The sequence below is a fragment of the Ambystoma mexicanum genome, chromosome 7p (assembly GCF_040938575.1).
Source record: "Ambystoma mexicanum isolate Mex_15411 chromosome 7p, UKY_AmexF1_1, whole genome shotgun sequence".
NCBI lineage: Eukaryota > Metazoa > Chordata > Amphibia > Caudata > Ambystomatidae > Ambystoma > Ambystoma mexicanum.
The window spans coordinates 938,770,317-938,791,224 of record NC_090939.1 but is presented as its reverse complement, the minus strand read 5'-3'; the positions used below and the strand labels follow the sequence as shown (position 1 = coordinate 938,791,224).

The 20,908-nt window shown below is 43.3% G+C and overlaps 1 protein-coding gene across 1 annotated transcript in view; it reads right to left on the bottom strand.

Moving 5' to 3' along the window:
• ABI3BP (ABI family member 3 binding protein) overlaps window positions 1-20,908 on the bottom strand; it is a 1,926,231-nt gene that overhangs the window by 1,323,178 nt on the left and 582,145 nt on the right. The window contains exon 3 of the mRNA XM_069637268.1: window positions 19,590-19,658. Coding sequence (XP_069493369.1) covers window positions 19,590-19,658 — 69 coding nt within the window. The remainder of the gene's footprint in view (window positions 1-19,589; window positions 19,659-20,908) is intronic.

The following is a 20,908-nucleotide window of genomic DNA, read 5'->3' as shown; positions in this document are numbered from 1 at the left end:
CTTCACAGAAGGAACAGAAACTCTGAAAAAAGGACTCAGAGACAGAACTAGGTGGCCAAATTTTCAAATGAAACTGGTGTACGTTGCTATGCAAATGTAGCAATGAATATTCTATTTCAATTGCCACCAATTGTTAACAATATTTACTTATACAGTACAGACCAATTGTGTTTGCAAATGTTAGTCCTTCATAGAAACGCAACAAATAATCCTGACAACACGTACAGTGTTCACGGAATAAGACAAGAATTGGCCTACTGTGCTGGAATGGTGAGATTCACTATAAACACACCAAAAGATCCACAAGAATTTCTAATGTACTTACTACAAGTACTGGAAAACAAAAACATACCTATAAATGATATCTTCCAGATTTCATACATATGGAAACATACATACACTCTCTATAACAATGTTATACAGGAAGAAATCCCAAATGAGCGATTTGTGTATGTATCCATACCTAATTGTGAATCAATTCCATTTCAGCAACTTGTACAGAATGCCAACCATGGCAGATTATGTACTATGTGCAATTCAGACAATCGCTCCACCTTACTGATACAAGCACATAGTAACTACATAATACTTATGCTCCTACGTTTTAATGCAGATGGTACCAAAAACAACTGCAAGCTGACTGGATTCACACACGGTCAAGTGTCACTTGGAAGGAAAACCTTTACAACAATAAGTATAATCTACCACGCAGGAGCCACAACCAATGCAGGTCACTACACTGCACACATTAAAAAGAAATGTGGATGGTTTGAATGTAATGATAGCACCATTACTCTAAAGCAGAGATGGCCAGCTAATCTTACAAATGCGTATTTAATCTTCTTACAGCCAAAATGTAATAACTAATGTGTACTTCAACATTACCAAAAAATTCAGGTAAAAAACTATAAACAGTTAGAATACGCCAACAGGTATCTAACTGGCCAAGAGTGCATAACAAGCACACAGATAAATGAATACCACAGATCCGTAACAACAAATGCACAGTTAGAATATGCCAACAGGTATCTAACTGTTTTTAAAAATATGCAACAAGGCAACAGACATAACATTACTCAGACAGACCAAGGAAACACTCAAAGAAAACAAAGAAATAGTTTGTAGCATAGCAAAGAAAGGGTTTTTGTTAATCCGAAAAGGATTTTTTTCCCCCAGACCCAAGGATTTGACGAACAAACACAGAAACTGAGCAAAATGTACAGTACACTGGTTTGTAAACTAAATATGAGGGTAAAAAAAAGCTAAAATTTTATTGTAAAATGTAATAAGTCTTCATAAAATACAAAACTAACATGCTCTTATCTTTTATCACAGAAATTAAAAAAGGATATTTCCGCGAAGTAATAAGTCATGTAAGAAATATATGGATTCTCAACAAAGTAAACAGTAAGTATGATTACAGTCATGTCATACATATTCGAATCTACACGTCTAATCTATGGCAGTAATATGGTGTAGTGGCTGTAGGCTGGGCCTAGCGTCTTGGATGTATAACCTACCACCTACACCCTGCGACCAAGCAGCCAAAACTGTAGGTCCTACCCACAACCATAGCAGCATATGAAAACCATAGTGCTTGTAATTTCACTACTTATAAGTTTACTCTTGGGTGCATGGTCTGCAGCCATGCCCCTAAGACACTAGGTCGTGCACACAACCACCGCACCACAGCACACCCATGGTCACTTATAACCTCACTGCTTACGACTTCAGTCGTGGGTGCATGGCCTTTGGCCATGCACCCAAGACTCTCGGTCCTGGCCAGAACCACCACAGCATATCGCACCCATTGTGGCTTCTAACTTCACTACATATAAAGTTGGGTTTGGGAGCATGGCCTTCAGCCATGCACCCAAAACGCTAGGCCCTCCCCACAACCACCTGAATGATGTTTAATACTACAAGTGTACCTATACCTGTAATATGGTGCAGTAGTTGTGGGCACAGGCTACAGTCGTGGGTGTAAGACCATAGATTTTTCAATGTATGGGTATGCATTATATAAAACCCATAGTGGCTTATAACTCCAGTGCTTATATCTTTGTTCTTGGGTGCATTCGGCCATGCACCAAAGACTCTACGTCCTGGCCAAAACTACCACACCATATCACACCCATTGTGGCTTGTAAGTACACTACGTATAAATGTGCTGTTGGGTGCATGGCCTTTGGCCATGCACCCATGATTGCAGGCCCTCCCCACAACCGCCTGAGTGATGTTTGATACTACGGGTGTATCTATAGCTGTGATATGCTGCAGTGGTTGTGGCCAGGGCCTAGAGTCTTAGGTGCATGTCCATACATATTACAATGTATGGGTGTGGAGTGGCTTATAACTGGCCTTTGGCCATGCACCCAAGACTGTACACTCTCCCCACAACCATCTGATCGATAAGCAATAGTATAGGTGTATCCATTGCTGTGACATGCTGCGGTGGTTGTGGCCAGGGCCTAGAGTCTTGGAAGTATGGCCTACTGCCATGCTTCCAAGACTCTAGGCCCTGGCCACAATCACCGCAGCATGTCACACCCATGGTGGCGTATAAATCAATAGCACACCCATAGAAAAAAGTAATGTAATTATGGCATGTAGTCAATTTCAATGTTCGCTAACACCATGCGTGTCCTTAGAACAGTTTCAAGTTGCCTGCGCACAGCACGGACTGAAGTATTACCCTTATGAGACCCCTCATTTTCTGTACTTACAAACATCTCAAACAAGGCGGGCATAGGGAATACATCATTAACACCTACCGCCTGAACAAATACAGTTTTTCACCCATCTCTTACTGTCTGAATCTCCCCAAGCACTCTGACACAGCAAAACAGTTTCCTAAATAGCATTTTGCTGCTGGTCGCCACAGCACTGTCGGCGGATCCAAGATGTCGGGCGCATCCAAACAATCTGACGCAGAACACGGCTAACTGCAGTCAATCGGCAGAGACGTCACGTGTCCGCAGTCATGACGCCAGCCCCTTAGCCAATCGATATCTTGTCCACGAAGCGAGCAGGGAAGTATGACCGTGGAGCGGACATAGATATCTCTATTTTTTTTAGACCTACTTTTTGGTCGTTTTAAAGGAAACTACTGGACGGATTTACACCAAATTTACAAAAGCACACTTTCGGGACCAAGCCTCTGCCCCTGCCGCAAATTTGGTAAAAATCCGTCCAGCGGTTTGGCCTGTAGGCGTGCGCAAAGTTTTTCACTCATTCAGTCTATGGGGAAAAAAGACGTTTTGGGACCCCCCTATAACTTTTGCCCCCCTGGACCAAACATCACCAAACTGCAAAAAATTCCGAGTGGCCCATATACTTTTTTTGCAAAGTTTGGTGACGATTCGTCCAGGAGGAGCAAAGTTATAGGCCGCCCAAAAAGTGCTCTTCCTATGGAAACAGCAACTTAACCAAAATGAAGTAAAATAGAGATGAGATACTAGAGTTACTAGAGACAGTAAAGAAAAAGATCGTAGAAATTGTTGTGCACATTTGTTTGGGGTTTTCAAAATATTAGTGTAAAAAGTTGACATGTTTTGTATTAGTTGTAATAATATTGGTTTTAGGCTGAAACTATAGAACGATAGTAATACATTCGACTGGTTATCACACGCTAAAAACAAGCGATTGGCGCCAATCATAGGAGGGTAGCAATTGAGAAAAAAATAGAATAAAAGGAGATTCTTAGATTGTCAATAATAAAAGCAGGACAGTAAGAATCGATAGAACCATGAATGAAGAAGTAAAGAGACTATTATTGTGAAGGCTTGGAAATTGTTTGGAGAATATTTTTGGGAAATGGGTGGCGATAAATGGTGTTTGCCCGAATTGATTGTTTTGGTCTAATTAATTAAAGTAATAACAGACTAAGGGAAACGGTAAGTATTGGCAGTTAAAAACGACTTGTCATTATGGGGGACACTCCCTTACTGCACTTGTGAGAAACATTACCAAGATACACACGCACGATAGGGAAATACCATGCCAAATGTGTAAAAGGCACAGCTGACAAAATGTTTATGCCTTGGCCTCAAGAAGGTTTGCTATCGAGAACATTATTGCAACACATTAAAACATACTTACATGCTGCATACACAGCAAAGAAGTTACAGAAAAGGTTAGCTATTTCAGAGGTATGGAAAATGCATCAGAGTGAGAAAGAAGACCCACCCCAAAAAGGAGTGCATGCTTAATCAGCATAAAGGGCAGGACAAAACGCCCTTAGCTCCGCTTTCTCATCCTGAAACAATACCACAACCAATGACAAACGGGGGTTTTATCCTCTAAAGGAGTTAAAAGCAGCAGCAGGGTATGCTATTCCGGCAAGTGCCCCCCGCTTATAGTAGTGAGGACAATGGCCTCATCATGAGTTGGGCGGTATCCCAGGGTTATTACTGCCAGGATACTGCACAGGCTAATAGTGTTACCGCCACACGGTCCGGCGATATTAGCGCTGGATCAGGGGTTGGGTGGTAATGGGTATTCTGCATTCCCCATTGGGTCCATTGGATCCAATAGGGCATTTTGGGCACAATTAGCGTGCGCTAATAGCGCAGTGCTAATTGCACCCATAAATAGGCATTAAGTTGCCCCATTTACCCCCAGCTTAGAGCTGGGGGTAAATGCTGCCAGACTCGTGATTGGGCGGACCCTTAAATGTAGTGGTAATAGTGTTACCGCGCATTTATGGGCTACCACCCAACTCGTGATGAGACAGAATATAGAAGAAAGCTAAATAAAAGAACGTAAATATATGTCAGCATGCAATGAACATAAAGAGTGTGATGACAGAAAGGAGAGACAGAGATAGAAGAAGAAGCCAAGAGACAAAAAAGAGCGAAGAACAGAGCAAATTAAGTGACAATACAGAATGAGTGGATGAGAGGACAAATACTACTCCAATTAGATGGAAAGTGTATTGATGATGTTAGAGAAAGAGAAGAAAGAGGAACAGGAAAAGGAACGAGAAAGGGCATACAAGGAGGAGAAGGAAAAAGAGAGGAAGCGAAAGGAGGAACAAAGAAGGTATGAAGAACAGAAAAAAGAGAAAGTGAATAGAGGAGAAGAAACTGAAACACAGAGATTGAAAGAACATAGGTTGCAAAGAAGGAGAGAGGAAGAAGAGAAAAGGGAGATGAGAAAAAGGGAAGAAGAAATAAGGAGTAGGGGACAAAGGGATGACGGAATAGATCACCTTGTTAATAGATGTATAATACCAATTAAAGCACAAGAACAATTTTAAGAAGAGAGAAGGTCACAACAGCCCCACAGGGAGCTGCAAGGTATACCGAGAATACAGACATGGGCTGATGAATATGAGGGAGAAGGCAGAGGGAAAAGGATTGGGGAATTATATAGGCAAATGAGGTAGAAAGATGGTTACAAGACCAAAGGGAGAATCAAAGGATCTCCACCGAAAGAACCAGGAGGTAGATTGGATGACATAATAATGGACAAGCATAGAATGCAGTCCCTATGCAGACTAGATCTTGATGGAAAGGAAAAGAATAACAGCCATACCAGCTGGGGTATAATGATGTCAGATGAAGAAAGGGGTGAAAACGAGAGACATCGAGGAGAAGGCACATGTGGTTTTTCGATAAATTCAAATATAGAAATAGAAATAGCGTTAAAGTGGTCTGATTTAGAAGACCCAAAAGAAAATACACCAGAACCAATTCCGAGCGACAACAAAAGCATGGTTGCAAAGCGCAGGGGATATATCCCCACCTTATGTAAATAGATTAAGGTCATTGCCAGGACAAAGACGAACGGGTGAAACTACCCCCACCTGGAACACAAGAAGCGTAGGTGAGTATGATTGTAGTATAACCACTAAAAGTGATGGGTGGATGGTTTTGATGAATCTGAACCACTGGCATTGCTCTGGGCAACCTTCCACACTACTGTTGTTTAGCCCGTCTGTGCCATTGCAAAAGGGGACCAGCCATATGCAAATCAGTCATGTACTGCCACCAATGGTAGCAGCCCAGCCCAGACGGCTAGGCCAGATCCCCTGTGCATGGAAACACAAGCAACCACAGACATGTTTCAGACGTGTTGGGTCTCCTCAGTGGGGTGCAGCTTGGTTCCCTATGGCGCAGCGAGTAAGGGACCCACGACTGGGCATTCCCTCTCTCACAAAGTGAGACAAACTATAACCACAACAATGATTGGTGGAAGGTTTTGAATGAATCTGTACCACTGGCATTGCTCTGGGCAACATTCCACACCACTGTTTTTTAGCCTGTCTGCACAAATCAGTCAGGTGCTGCCACGATTGATTGTAGACCAGGCTTGACACAATTCCCGTTATTAGAGAAAGGGGGAGGACAATCACAATATACAGTGGCCACAAATGGATAAAGATAATATGAACTGTAAATTCCCTGGTTTGACTGCAGGTGCAGGAAAAGCGATTCATAAGTTAGAAAGACTGACAGCGGGAATGACGTTAGCCATGGGTGACGTAAAAGGCCTACTAGCAGCTATTCTAGGGGAGCGAGCTGATGACATTTGAAGATGAGCAGGATGTGCAAGTGTGACAGCGCAAAACACAACGCATGATGGAGCGCCATTTAATAATTGTAGAGCAGACATATGGAGGGTGCTTAGAGTACAATATATTGAAATATTAGACATGGGTGCGATTATGACTAGGAAAATAGGTGAGGAAGAAGATGCTGCTGCTTTTATTCAAGCAATTCAAGACGAGAGAACCTTGGGATAAAACAGTAGCATTATTTTATCATATTTTATGTCAGACACTGCCCGAGCCAGTGCAATGGCAGATGAAGAAACGGGTAGGAATGGAAGCGAAGCCATAGCCAGAAATAGAGTTGACTATCGTACATCATTATTATTACAAGAGAAGAATACGAAAACAGCTGAGAAAAGAAAGCAGGAGGAAGCAAAGTTAGTTCAGAAAAAGTTGTTGACATTTGGCATCGATGGAGCGGTATTGATGAGTGGTAAAGGCCTGGCCACACAAGAGGTACAGCCATCACATCCGGGCAATGAAGGGTACCCTATAGATCAAGGTGGGTACAGTTTTTGGCCACAAGGTAGAGGGAATGGTCCTAGGGGATGAGTAGGTGGATTTCTAAACCCTCAAGTGGGAGGAGGATTTAATGGATGACGCCACAACAGTGTTGGAATTGTGGGAGAATAGGACATAAGGCCCAAACGTGTAGAAGTAGAGGGAGCATGCAGCAGAACTGGCAAGCTACAAGAGGGGGGATGGGCTCTTCTCCACAGTATAATATAGAACTGCAGGAATATTATGCCAAAGATCACATGCAGAATCAGACAAATGCGCTGCTAAAATTCAGAAAATGCAGCAGATCCCGCTGCAATCCCAGTCATCACAAAGGCAACCACAGAATGTGCCTATGCAAACACAACAAGCACAAACCTAGCAAGCACAGACACAACAAGCAATGGTGCCACAATGGAATGTGAATTCAGGAGCTCCACAAGCATCCACACCCATGATAGGAAGTTTGACAGTAGTGGGAGGGAATCCTTTTACAGGCGCAGGGATGAATTTATACCCACAACAAGAAAGCCCACAGAGCAACCTGATGTGTTCAGTACTATCAGTGACACCAGACCCCCAAGAGGAACCATGGGTCAGGGTAACGATAGGAGGCAAGATGTTTTTGTTTCTTGTAGACACTGGAGCGACTCGTTCCTGTATTCGATAGGGAAAGTACTCAATGTCTGGCATTGCCATGAATGCACAAGGATTCTCTGGGGCTATGAGTTTAGATCCTTTTACTGACGAATTACAAATTTATATAGGAGAACATGACATATCTATACCACTATTGTGTTCTCGACAAACGCCAGTCAATATATTAGGACGTGATTTAATGACATAACATGACCATATCTTTCACTGATAAAGTGATAGTGTGTTCCACTCCAGGGACACATTATATGAATGTATGAGAATTCATATTAGCTTTTACAGGCAAAAAGCATTGCAGGGTGTCCCTTTAGATCCAGAAGTACTTTTGTATGGAGCCATTGTTTGTTGACATGGCTTCCTTGGTTGATAGGTAAATTACTGAGAATATCTGACACATTTCTGTATAGACCACAAATACCTATGGATGATGAGGAAGGACAGATTATCCCCATAGAACTAAAAGAGGAAATGAGGAAATGATGGTTGTTCATGGGACAGACGATGAGGGAAGAGCACGGAGAACAGTAATAGCCCTTAATGAAGGTTATAGACAAACAGACTTGACAGATGAGGAGTTGTTCAGAGATGAGTATTCAGATGAGGAATTCATATTTTTATACGTCTCACTTATTGGATTAAAGTTGAGAATAGAGAAATACCACACAGAATGGCATTGGTAAAAAAGAAACCACCATTTTTCCAGGAAGATTTAGAAAAGGTGCCAAGCATCTTATAGTCCAACAGTACATATGACGTGATTCTATTGAGTGGAGCAGGAGAAATTAAAATTAAGCTTAAGCCAGGAGCAATTTTGCCACCAACAAAGCAGTACCCCATGTCCATAGAAGCAGATGAAGTTATATTTGAAACCATTTCCGCTTTAATACAGCAGGGAATATTGATGCCATCAGAATCCCGATGTAACACGGCTTTGTACCCGGTGAAGAAATGAACAGGGGGGTTGTGGAGATTTATTCAGGATCTATGTCCCCATAACAATATTGTCAAAGCAGAGTTTCTGCTAGTTCCGAATCCAGCTACGATATTATTTAACATCCCAGCTAAAACCAAATATTTTACAGTTACAGACTTAAAAATGCCTTCTTTTCAATTTCCATTCAATATTGCCAGGAAGAGGTCCTGTACATAGGACAGCTAATCTCTCAAGAAGGGAGAAAAGTGACACCTGAGAAAGCAGAAGCAATCATGAAAACTCCAAAACCTGAGAACGTGAGGGAAATGCAACAATTTTTAGGCCTCTGTAATTATTGTAGGGCCTGGGTTCTTGACTACAGTACAAATATTCAACCTCTTTTAAAAGGACTCAAGGAAGCCCAAATAGGTAAAAGTGAGGTAGCATGGACAGATGTGATGACTGAAGGATTTGAAGAATTAAAAAGGGCAATTTGTACAGCCCCTGTGTTAGGGATCCTAAACTATAATGAGGAGTTTTACTTATTCTCACATTCAAATGGAGAAGTGATGACAGCAGTTCTCACTCAGAAGACAACATTAGGGCCTGGGCATACACCATTAGCTTATTATAGAGGGATTTTAGACCCAGTAATGAAAGGATATTACCCCTGCAAACAAGCATTATCTGCTACTGCTTTCGCAATTGAAAAAGCTGCAAGTATTACAGTGGGGTGCTCAATGACGTTATTCGCCATTTTGGAGAAACCCAAAAGCACATTGACCACATAGAGCATCAGGATATGAAGTAATTATTTCAAACCCAGCAATCAATTGGTAGATGTAGAGTAGCGAATCAAGCGACATTCATAGCAGGACCAGTAGGGAAGGAGGATTATGTACATGATTGCACAACGTATACTGAGTTTTATGACGATATTTCTCATGTTAGAAGAATGCTCTTGGGGGGGGGATCCTATGAATTGACAGCATACAGGATTGGTGTAGTGAAGTTAAAAAAGAATGATGATTTGAAGTTGTGACAAGTGACAATTGCCTTCACATTGTTCAGCACAGGCTGCAGAATTAGTGGTGCTTCTCACTGCACTCTAGAGGTATGATCATGAGAAGTGACAGTGTACTCTGACTCCGACTATGTAACGTCAACCATACATGCAAGATTGTCAAGCTGGAAATGGAGGGGTTCCTCCGTGCAGACGACACATCAGTGTAACATGCGTCTCTATTGGACAAACTCATTAAGGTACTAAAGCTTCCATTGGCTATCGCTGTGGAGAAATGCGCAGCGCATACTAAGAGGGCAGACATGATTTCTTGCAGCAACAAAGCCACAGATGTTGACGCACAAAAGGGCAGCATATTTCTCAAACATTTCAGATTTTGAAATAGAAAGTGTTAAGCAAATGTCAGGGTGATGTATGATGGTGGATGAAGGCTTAATATGTTATCCATTGTAAAGTTAATTGATCTGCAAGGTTGGGCTCCATAGGAAGAGCAGGATTTATGGAAAAGACAGGGGTGTTCTTTATCCCCACAGCATCAATATGGAGACAAGATAGTACTGGAAATCCAGTCATGCCTCTAGCATTTTTGAAGGTAGCGCTGGAGCAGCTTCACTATCCTACGCATATAACCAGAGAGACTTGCTGCCTTGCTTGCAGAAGACTGTTTTTCACCAAATCTGTTAGGACACATTGCACAGTTTACTGTGAACTGCATTGTTTGCCAGAAATTTACAGCAAGGCACATCTTGCGAACAGTGAGAGGAGCAATCCCCAGACCCAATAGGCCTTTTCAGCATCTACATATAGATTATGTGGATATGTTGCAAACATGCAATGGCTACAGATACGTGTTAGTGGTAGTATGTTCCTTTTCCAGATGGATTGAGGCAGGTCCATACACGCACCCCAATTCCACATGTGCTGCCAAGTTTCTCGTACGGGAGGCGTCTCCTAGACGGGGTGTGTGTGAAGTCCTGTGGTCTGATACTGGCCCTATTTTGTAAATTAATTGTTTGAACAGATAGTTCTTCCATTAGGCATAAAGCATACGTTTTCATCTGCTTATCACCCACAGCTAAGATTAAGATGACTTTGAAGAAGGGGTGGCTACATTGCCTACCCCTTGGCTCAGATCCCCACCTCATGAGTTGGTGACTGGATGCTGCATGAGAGTATCCCTTGCTCCTCCCACTCGAATAGAAACTGATGCCCATAGTGTAGCAAAAACATTAGGGAATGAGATGCATGATTATTTGACAAATATGACCACTAGTGTTTCTTTTATTTCCCAGCAGATCAAAAATCGAAGGGAAGGGTCGAAGAAGATTGAAGAAGACAGCCAAATAATTGATCCCATGGACTTACTGAAGCCACCTAGTTTGTACCGTTGTGACCAAGTGCTTGTAAAGAATTTTGCCCACACTTGTTTTGAAGGACCGTATCTAGTAGAGGGGGTCACTCCCACTGCAGTGAAGATCAAAGGAAGAAGAGCTTGGCTAAATGACAAAGCTTTATAAAGGCAAGACCCTTACTCCTCCTGCGGAAAGTGAAGAAGTTCTGCGCATGTAGACAAGAGCGGCTACCAAGACCCAAAACAAAGAACAGATGAAGTAAAAAACAATTTGAACAGTTTATTCCCAAGTTTAAGGGGAAACTGACAAAATGTGCAAGGTTCACTGAACTATTCCATTTAGGATAAAGCGACAATTGGCCTCATTACAAGTCCGGCGGTAACCTGCCAGTGCTACCGATGGGTTGCTGCTGGACTTGCTATATTTACCAGCGCCTGGCTTGCCGGAAACACTTGGGGATTACGACCCCGGCGTTCCAGGAAGTCAGGCACTGGTAAATTGTTAATCCCCATTCCCATTTGAGTCCGATAGGCCTCAATGGGGATCACGGAAGCACTGGCACTGTTAATAATGGTGCTGGTGCTTCCTTGCAACTCTGCAGGCAGGTGCCGTTCCGCCCACCAGGTCTGTCCCTGGCAGGCGGGAGGGCTCCAGCCCGAAGAGCCGGACTATGCCAGTCCAGTAACAGTGGTGCCGGTAGTCTTACTTGCTTTGAAGATGGAACACGAAGATCACACACAACACTTTATGTTGCCTATAACGTTGCACACATTTCTGCATGTTGTTTTGGGATATATACTTCGGTCTTGTCCAGCTATAGTAAGACGAAACGTTGGGAATCCTAAAAACAATCCTATCATTTGCAGTTATACAATAACATTACAATTTCTATTATAAAAGAGTGTGGTTGTTATAAAACTAACAGGAATTACACGTTTATAAAAGAGAATGGGAATTTTCCAGTTTGTGAAAGACACATTGCTAGCAGGAAGACCTAATAATACACAAAATACAGTAAGACGCACACAATCTTCTGCAATCTTTCTTGTGGCTATGCTTTGTACAATGAGTCATCTTTATTTCCTTATTATAGGATTTCGTCAAAAATTGTGTTCTTTAATACAGATATAGAGTGTTTAGCAATGAGACATTTATTTCCATAATAGTGATATTTCTAAGCAAATTCTCCGACTTAAGAGGGATGCTGAAGAAGATCATGAGGATACAAATACATACCTTGATAATTTAGCCCATTTAAAGAATAACATGTGGTATCAGCACATGAAGGAAGTGGGGAGAAAAACATCAGATGAGAGCTGCTATGTGTATTATCTCATCACTTATGCCATGAGCACAGCCAGAACATTTATCGCAAGAGAAATACCCATACATGATGCGAAGTGTCTTAGTCATCTAGCCGCATGCATGACAAGAGGACAATTTGAAGGCAGATGAGCAACCCTACGATGGAGGTCGAAGAAAACGTTCCCATCTGAAGATGCTTATGTAAAAACACAGAAAATGGAAAAAGACTCTGGTTGGAAAAGCAGAATGCTCTTCTACTCATTCAGTGGTCTGGCTGGAGAACAGATAAGGAGTGTTGAATAAAAGAAACTGGGTTCTGCAGACACATGGGAAACACCAGGACTGCCAGGATGGGTAGAAGGAATGTTGGGATGCAGTGCACACTTATTGATGACAGCACCAGTACAGATAGTGCAAATAGTGAATGATGAATGCCTTAAGGGATGGGCCAAGTATTCAAAATTATTAACATGGGTTGAAAATGAAGCAGGACCTGTATCCATACTACCAATGAAGAATACGACACTGTGTTTCAGAAACAGGGTTCTGACCACAGTTGGCAAAAATAAAGGATTTATTTATTTATTTATGTATTTGTAACACGCCGAAAGCTCGCAAGCATCAGGGCGCGACAGAGACACAGAGACAGAGAGTTCACAGGACAGTACAAAGAGAAAACAAAAGAGGAAGAAAAAGGCTTTACATGAGAACTAGCGTGGCAGAGATGTTGATTTTTTGAAGAGTGTGGTCTTCAACTGTTTCCTAAATGATTGAGTTTTGCTTTCAAATCTGAGATTACAAGGTAACTTATTCCAGTGGAAAATGGCCTTGCTGGGAAATGCTCGACCTAAGCCTGTGGATTTACTAGGGAAGCTAGATTGGAATAGTCCTTGATTTGCAGATCTTAGACTCCGGCTTGGCTCATACCAGCTGAAATCCTTCTTCAGGTATGCTGGGGCAGTTCCGTATAAACAACGATGAACCAGTGTCAATGATTTAAAAATAATACATTCATTCATTGCTAGCCAGTGGAGGTCGTTTCTGTCCTTTGTAATGTGATCGCGCTTGGACTTTCTTGTTTTGGACCGAACTGCGTTATTCTGAATGATTTGGCATTGCTTTATGCAGTTGCTGTTGGCGCCAAGCATCAAAAGATTGCCATAATCTAAACAAGACAAAATAGTGGCCCTGGCGATTGTGGCACTATTTTTGATATTTAGTAGGGGTCTAAAGCGACAGAGAAGCCTCTGATAATATTGGCAGTTTCGTTTCAAGTAGGAGGTTTGAGCCTCGGCTCCTAATGATGATTGTAAGTAGATGACAAGGGTTTTGACCTTGTTTGACATTGTGATGGAGGAGTCTTTTATACAGAATGAGGAGTAGTCTGGGCCTAGGTTATTTAAGGCTTTTGCAGAACCAAATGTCATAAGCTCCGTCTTGGAGCTATTCAGGCACATCCAATGTGTTATCATCCAGTTTTCTATTATATTGTAAATGGCGGATAGTCTGTTATTGTCGAAAGTGTGGTTACCACTTAGCTCCAGAATGAGCTGTGCGTGATCTGCAAAGTTAGTAAAAAAGATCCTAAGCTGTGAGAGAAGGGTGCAGAGACAACGGATATATAAATTGAAAAGTAGTGGGGAAAAGCTCCCTGAGGAACACCGCAATCCACTGGATGCAAGCAAATAGTTGATGTACCAGGAATGAATGAAGAAACCGCCATGGTAATGGACCACTACTGGGCCTGTGGATCCAAAGCTTATATGATGCTACCTAAGAATTGTGTAGGAATATGTTCTATAGTGATCATACATGTTCCTGCATTGGTGATCCCCCAAAGTGATCTCCATATTGACAGCTTTCTGAAAGCCGATGCACACCAAAGGAAGAGGTCACTTAACCTCATCCGACAAAAGAGAGAGAACTATTGTTCGGCAAAATCAATAGAAGCTTATCAAAACATTCCAGATGAGCACAAATTGTTCAGCAGAACAGCAATAATGTTCACAGCCATATTTATGCCAGGTAGTCAAACTACAGTGAACGCCAAGGGGTTACAAGTAACCAGATGGGAGCTGCTACAAACAATCAATACAACAACAAAAGGATTTAATGCGATTAGAGAGGAATTGAGGGCCATCAGACTTATGGCCCTGCAGAACAGGTATGTCCTGGACTTCTGGACATTCCATCTACAGAAGGCAGAGCTGATGCCTGCCTGCCTCGTGCTACCCACCACCAGCCTCCTTTTTGATTTTTAAGTTGATGGAGCGGTGTTTTTGCAGTTCCAATGCAGGTAAGCCCTCGGGGGTCTAATTTACTGCTGTGGGGTCATTGAACATGGGAAAGAAACATAATGTTTGAAACTTCATTTTCTGAGCGCATGACATGCTCATAGCTAATCTGATGGAAGTGCCTCACATATTCATCTGCAAGCACTCATGTGGGACTGCAACGTTGAAGGACTACACCCTTCATTCTTCTCTGAAGGGTCATTCACTCTCCAAGTTGGCTGACCCTTCCTGAGTGTCGGAGTCACGCATTGCCAGCCTGCAGCCCCTTTGTGATTGACTGCATATCTGCATTTTCAGCAATCTGAGACGTTGACAGTTGAAAACCAGTCCCTCCAGTTTAGGCCCTGATCTAAGGCCCTGTTTGTGCCTGTCCCACCTGACTGGACTTTGCTTGCCCCCCACTATATTACAGGCAAAGAATGTGCCATGCTGCTGGGCGCTTCCAACACTCGCTCTTGGACTATGGCCTGCTTCCTTCTGCTATTTCGTGACTGTTGCAGATTGCTTAGTTTTTCTGCTTCAGCTATCCTCGACTCTGTACCTGTGCCATTCCTGACATTCTGACTGAAATATCTCAACTAGCACTTCTCCCTCCCTGTACTTCTTGGTCAAATGTTATTGTTTTTGTCTTCACTTCCTTAGTTCTCGCATCCTTTTCCCTTCCATTTGTACTGCAGTGCTGCAATACCTGTGTCTTACAATAATCACACCTAGGTGTGCTCACATCCTGCATTTGTGACTGTTGCTTTTAAAATTGAATGTAGGCATGCTCACAGCCTGCATTTATTTGTGCCTGTTGCTTTTTAAAATGTAACCTAGGTGTGCTCACATCCTGCATTTGTGACTGTTGCTTTTAAAATCGAATTTAGGTTTGCTCACATCCTGCATTGATTTGTGCCTGTTGATATTTAAAATCGAATTTTTTAGGTGTGCACAAATCCTGCATTTGTGATTGTTGCTTTTAATATCGAATTTAGGTGTGCTCACATCCTGCATTTGTGACTGTTACTTTTAAGATTGAATTTAGGTGTGCTCACATCCTGTATTGCTTTCTAACTGTTATTCTTAACATCCACTTGGCTGCCTGTGAGTTAAAGTCAGAACTGTGCATTGCACCACCCCTCTCCTCTGTATCTCTCTGCCTCTCACAGCTTTCCTCTTGCTCTGAGATGTCACTCTCCATCTCCCCAATCTACTCCAACTGCTACACTATCACCTATCCACCCTCTCTCACAAAACCTGGACAGAAAAAGCATAAAAAAAGACATCCTTGCTGCAAATCCTGGCCTTCCAATTGCAAACACCTATGTCAGTGCATCCTCCAGAGAAAACTTTGCTGACATCCTTTTCTCTGTCCCATCTCCAGACCTATGGACTTCTCATCTCATCTCTACTCTCTCCCCTTACTCTTACTCTTGCATTAATAGCAGCACCAGGTGGTAAGTCCTTTTGGCGGGCTTCTTCTCTTCCCGCAGCTGCATTAATGTCTACTTCACAGGCACCATCCTGGTTCAAGGCCCTCAGGCCAAATCCCTTCTCTTTGACTGCATCCCGCCGTCTCTCATCAGCTTCCTTATTTATCCTGCCTCTCCCCTTACTTTACCCTGCTCCGCCACCTCTGACTGAAGTAGCACCCCCCTGTACTCCACCTCAAAAAACATTCAAAGGCAGCAATGGTCTCCACCTGGCGACCCTCAATGCACGCTCAGCCAACAAGCTGCTGACAACTGCCTTCTTCTTGAAGACACTGACCTTGACATAATCACACTGACAGAGACGTGGTTCAATGCCAGCTCAGTCACTTCCTTTGACTCTCTCTTACCCAACGGCTTTAAGATCACCTCCAAGCCTCGACCCCACCAGGCTGGCAGTGGGGTTGCCTTAATCTTCCCTGAGTGGATTCTTTCTTCCATCCTACCCACTCAGCTCTATTCATCCTTTGAGAGCCTAGTAGGCAAATTGGTCATCTCTCCATCCTCCACCCTGACCATTGCTATCATTTACCAGCGTCCTGGCGCTTCCTCGCTGTTTCTCTCTGAGTGGGCTGATTTCTGCTCCTCCTTACTCTTGAACACCTCCAACCTGCTACTCCTGGGTGCCTAACATCCAATTAGACTCCCCATGCACAGCATTCACCCTGAGAAGTTGGCCCTGCCCCAACTTAACTCTCACACTGAACTTGTCAGGGGTCTTCACGACCATCAATCTGGATTCTGAGTATCCAGCGGCACGGAAACTGCTCTTCTGAACCCCCATGAAGAACTGCTTGCATCCCTTGATTCCAACTACCCTGCTGTCCTCATCCTCCTTGATCTCTCTTCTGCATTTGACACAGTGAACCACTCCATCCTCATAAAAAGGCTTCATGGCACCCTTGGTATCTCAGAGCAGGCACTGGACTGTCTGACATACTTCCTAACTGACCGCTCTTCCAAAGTCATACTGGGTACCTTCTCCTCTACTACTTCCTCCTCCACCTGTGGCATCCCGAGGGCTCCATTCTTTCACCTTGGCTCTTTAACATCTACCTTACTCTGCTGGTATGCTTCATTTCCTCCTTCTCCGCAAACTTAAAGTGCTATGCTGACGACACACAGCTCTTATTCAAACTTTCATGCAGCTGCCCTCACCTCCTCCATCATCCCGGACTGCCTCTCAGCCATCCAGGCCTGGTGTGCTTCAAATGATCCCTGCCTCAAAGCCAGCATAACAGAGATCCTTCCTATTGGGACCCCGGCACCCGGCTTCTTCCCTTCACTCTGGTCTTCTTCCATGGGCTCTCCCCCTGCTCCCTCCTCGGAAGCCAGAAACCTTGCAGTCATCTTCGACTCAGCTCTCTCTTCCTCCCTCATACTCAGGACATTGCCAAGAAGTCCCGCTTTCAGCTTTTCCTTTTGAAAGGAATTCGATCTTTCCTCACCTTCCCCCAGAGATTCAATGTTACCCGGGCTCTGGTTCTCTCTAGGCTTGACTAATGCAATAGCCTCCTCCTTAATCTACCTTCATCCCCTCCGGCTAATCCAGAATGGGGCAGCGAGACGTATCCTTGGCCTCAAGACCAGGGACCGCATCTCTCCTGCCCTACAGAGTCTTCACTGGCTCCCAGTCGCAGCACAGATTAAATTCAAATCCCCCTGCATCATCCACAAGGTTGTCTGGGGCCGGGGAACACTCGATATGCTTTTCTTGCACTCCGTGCACTGGTAAGCCTTCTCTCCAGTATTGATCATAAGATGGATTTTCAGGACTGAGAAGTTACTGACACTTGTTTGAAATGTTTGGACTTACTTTCAGTGCTAATTAATAGTACGGATATTCTATGCAGGTTTTTAGAGATGAGAGCTAAGTGAAGCTTGTCCTGCTCTCTGTGTATAGGTATAATCTGGGATGCTGCCTCAGGTACAATGTAAGATAAAAGTCCTTTCCGCATTCTGTGCTCTCATAGAGTTTCTCTTCATTATGGTTTGCGATGCGATGAATCCTCAGAATGCAATAGCAAGGGGTGTTAATCTGCCCCATGTGCACAGGTGAGGCTTCTCCCAGGTGTCGCTCATCAGATGCCTGCACAGATTAGAACCCTTTGTAAATACCTTCGTACACTCCATATACTCATTGTCCCTCTTGTCCTCGAGGGAGCCCTTGTTGAAACTTTGCCCATGTCTGAGAAGGAAGTTTAATGTATTATGTGTCGTAGTTGAACTCTCAACCTCTTGCCTGATATTCCATAACCACCTTTTCGAATCGCTTACCACTGAATTCCCCGTAGTTATTAGGGGGGACTTCAAATTCCCAACATGACAAAGGCCCATAAACTCTGGCTAGAATGCACTCTTGAAGTCACTCCAACAACCTAGTAAGTCACAATCACTGAAACATGCAAATGATGTCATCTTTCCCTCTTCCTACCTCAAAACATCTGCCCCTCTATTGACCCAACACCCTCTGACTACTCTTCGACAACTCCTTCTCCACTGCCCTTTTGACTGTCTTCTAAAATCTCTGAAAAACAATTAAAATCTGTCCCGGTCCCCCAAAGTAGGTGAGGTCAGGGATTCCCTTCAAGCTTTTCTCTGCCCCTTGAGAAACCCACTGAATGTAAGTTTACTGAATTTCTGAAGTTAAAGATGGCACTGTTACCTGCCTTTGCTGACCATTACCCTGCTTCCGCATTCACTCCGTTAATCAATGATTTTAAAAAACACATGGTTTCATATATTGCACTTCATGCCGCAATCCAGCCTCGTTGCGCAGTACCAGGACTGGGTATCGAACCCAGGCTGCTCAGTGTAGTCTTGTTTATAATACCATTTGTCCCAACTGATCTCCCTAGCCATCCAAGACCTGAAGATAACCATCCACCCCAATCTTTGCCATTAGCGTAAACCCCACTCTCCTTATCTTCTTACTTCCTACAAAAGCTTGCCATCATCATTGCATACTATCCATGATGGACCAAGCTCATGCTTGCTTCTCCCCTCAAATGAACTGAACACGTGGAGGAAAAAGAGCGTGGCCAGCTACTTCCCTACCGAAACATTCATGAAATGGAACACCTTGCCTGGCGTCCACTATCACCCCGCCATCCTCCTTCAGGCTCTCTCCACCAGGACCTCCCACTCACCCTCCCCTCACCATCAGTAATCACTTGAGATGTATTTAAAGTAGTCTGTATTGTGCTGCTCCAGCCCCTTCCCTACCACCAGCCCATGTCATTTATTTGCTTACATATCGTCCCTTTTTAAAGGTAATGAATGCACCCAGCAAAGGTACAACCATTAATATGCCCTTAGGATAGTTTTTCCTGGTGAAGCACCCATTTTCCATACATTCACATAATTACACAAAGCAACACAGTGGCATCGCTGTGCAGGGACAATGTATTAGGCTAAAACTAGTAACCACATGTTCAAAGATGAAATAAATAATAATTCAGTTAACAATGTTCTGAATAGAAAGCAACAAACCAACACATGTAACAGTCGGACTGTACCTGAACAGGACTTCTTTGTATTTACAATAGGCGAGGGCCGAACCGCGACCAAATAGCGGGGCTCTGCATCTGGGAATAAAAATAGAAAGTGCCATCAGTCTCTTGTTAATTTTATTTTTACAGTAATCTTAATTGTTTTTTATGTGTTTCACAATACACGGTAAAGTCTTACAATGTTTTCGTATGGTCTTAAGAAATTGTTTTTTTTTCTGGAAATCATCTCATGTTTAGATCAAATAAAAGACTACAATTACTTGAAAACTGGGAATGTACTTTAATTTTAAAATAAATAAATAAAACAATGTGAACCGTTTTCAGGCATGCCTGGAACCACAGCAAAACTGATTGAATGGGACATAACAATGGTGTGCACTATGTAGAGAGGAGACAGGCCGTAGGGAGAACACTAGAAATCTGTCCTTCCCCTGCTCTGCCCCAGGCCTGTGGATTCGATCCTGGTGGCAATCTGGACTGCTCCCTCCCTCCTGTTCGGCAAAGAGCTGAAAGCCTTGCTCTTTCAGTCACATCATGTTGCCTAGCCTCCAGGGCTACACACCAGCCACAGGGTGGCTATCTGTAACTCTACAGAGGGCGTCTGTGGTCATTGATGTGTGTGCACACCCAGTGCTGCCTTACTCTTTTCCCCCCAGCACCCTTGCCTATTGCATGTGACCCTAAGCCTGCTGAACAGCACTCCGCTGCTTCCGAATTAGGTTTGCTCTATACAAATATATTATTCCTTATGCCAATAAGGTTGCACATGTAAATATTACTGATTATGTACAGACAGAAAAAATGTATATGTAAATATCTTACGTCTGTAAATATGTGTAATATTATTTATGCCAACCCATTGTTTTCTACGGTTGCCTTTGGTAACCCTGTAATGTGTATTACCTGCTCTCCAGTGCCCAGGCGCCTACGGGTTTGCCACACGCTATAAATGCTAAATAAATAAATAATTACATTATTGTACCACATGCATGAACCTCTGGAGAAAAAAAAATTGTGACAAATTAACAAGGATTATTTCTGTGTATATCGGGTGCTTGTTGATACATAGAAACCCCATTAAGGTCCCCATTATGAAGCACAGGCCCGGGCCAGTAGGACTAATCACAGGACACGTATGAAGAAGCTGTTCATCGCCAAGGCAGGTCTTTGATTTCTGTGATTCCAAGTCATGTGCACGAGCATGCAAAACAATACAGGCCTACATCCGCGTGGTTTAGGGCCTGGATGAACTCCTGACCTCGGAGCACACTGTAGTAACATCTTGCAAAATCCTCTTTCAGTGATGTTGTCAATTCATAGATTGG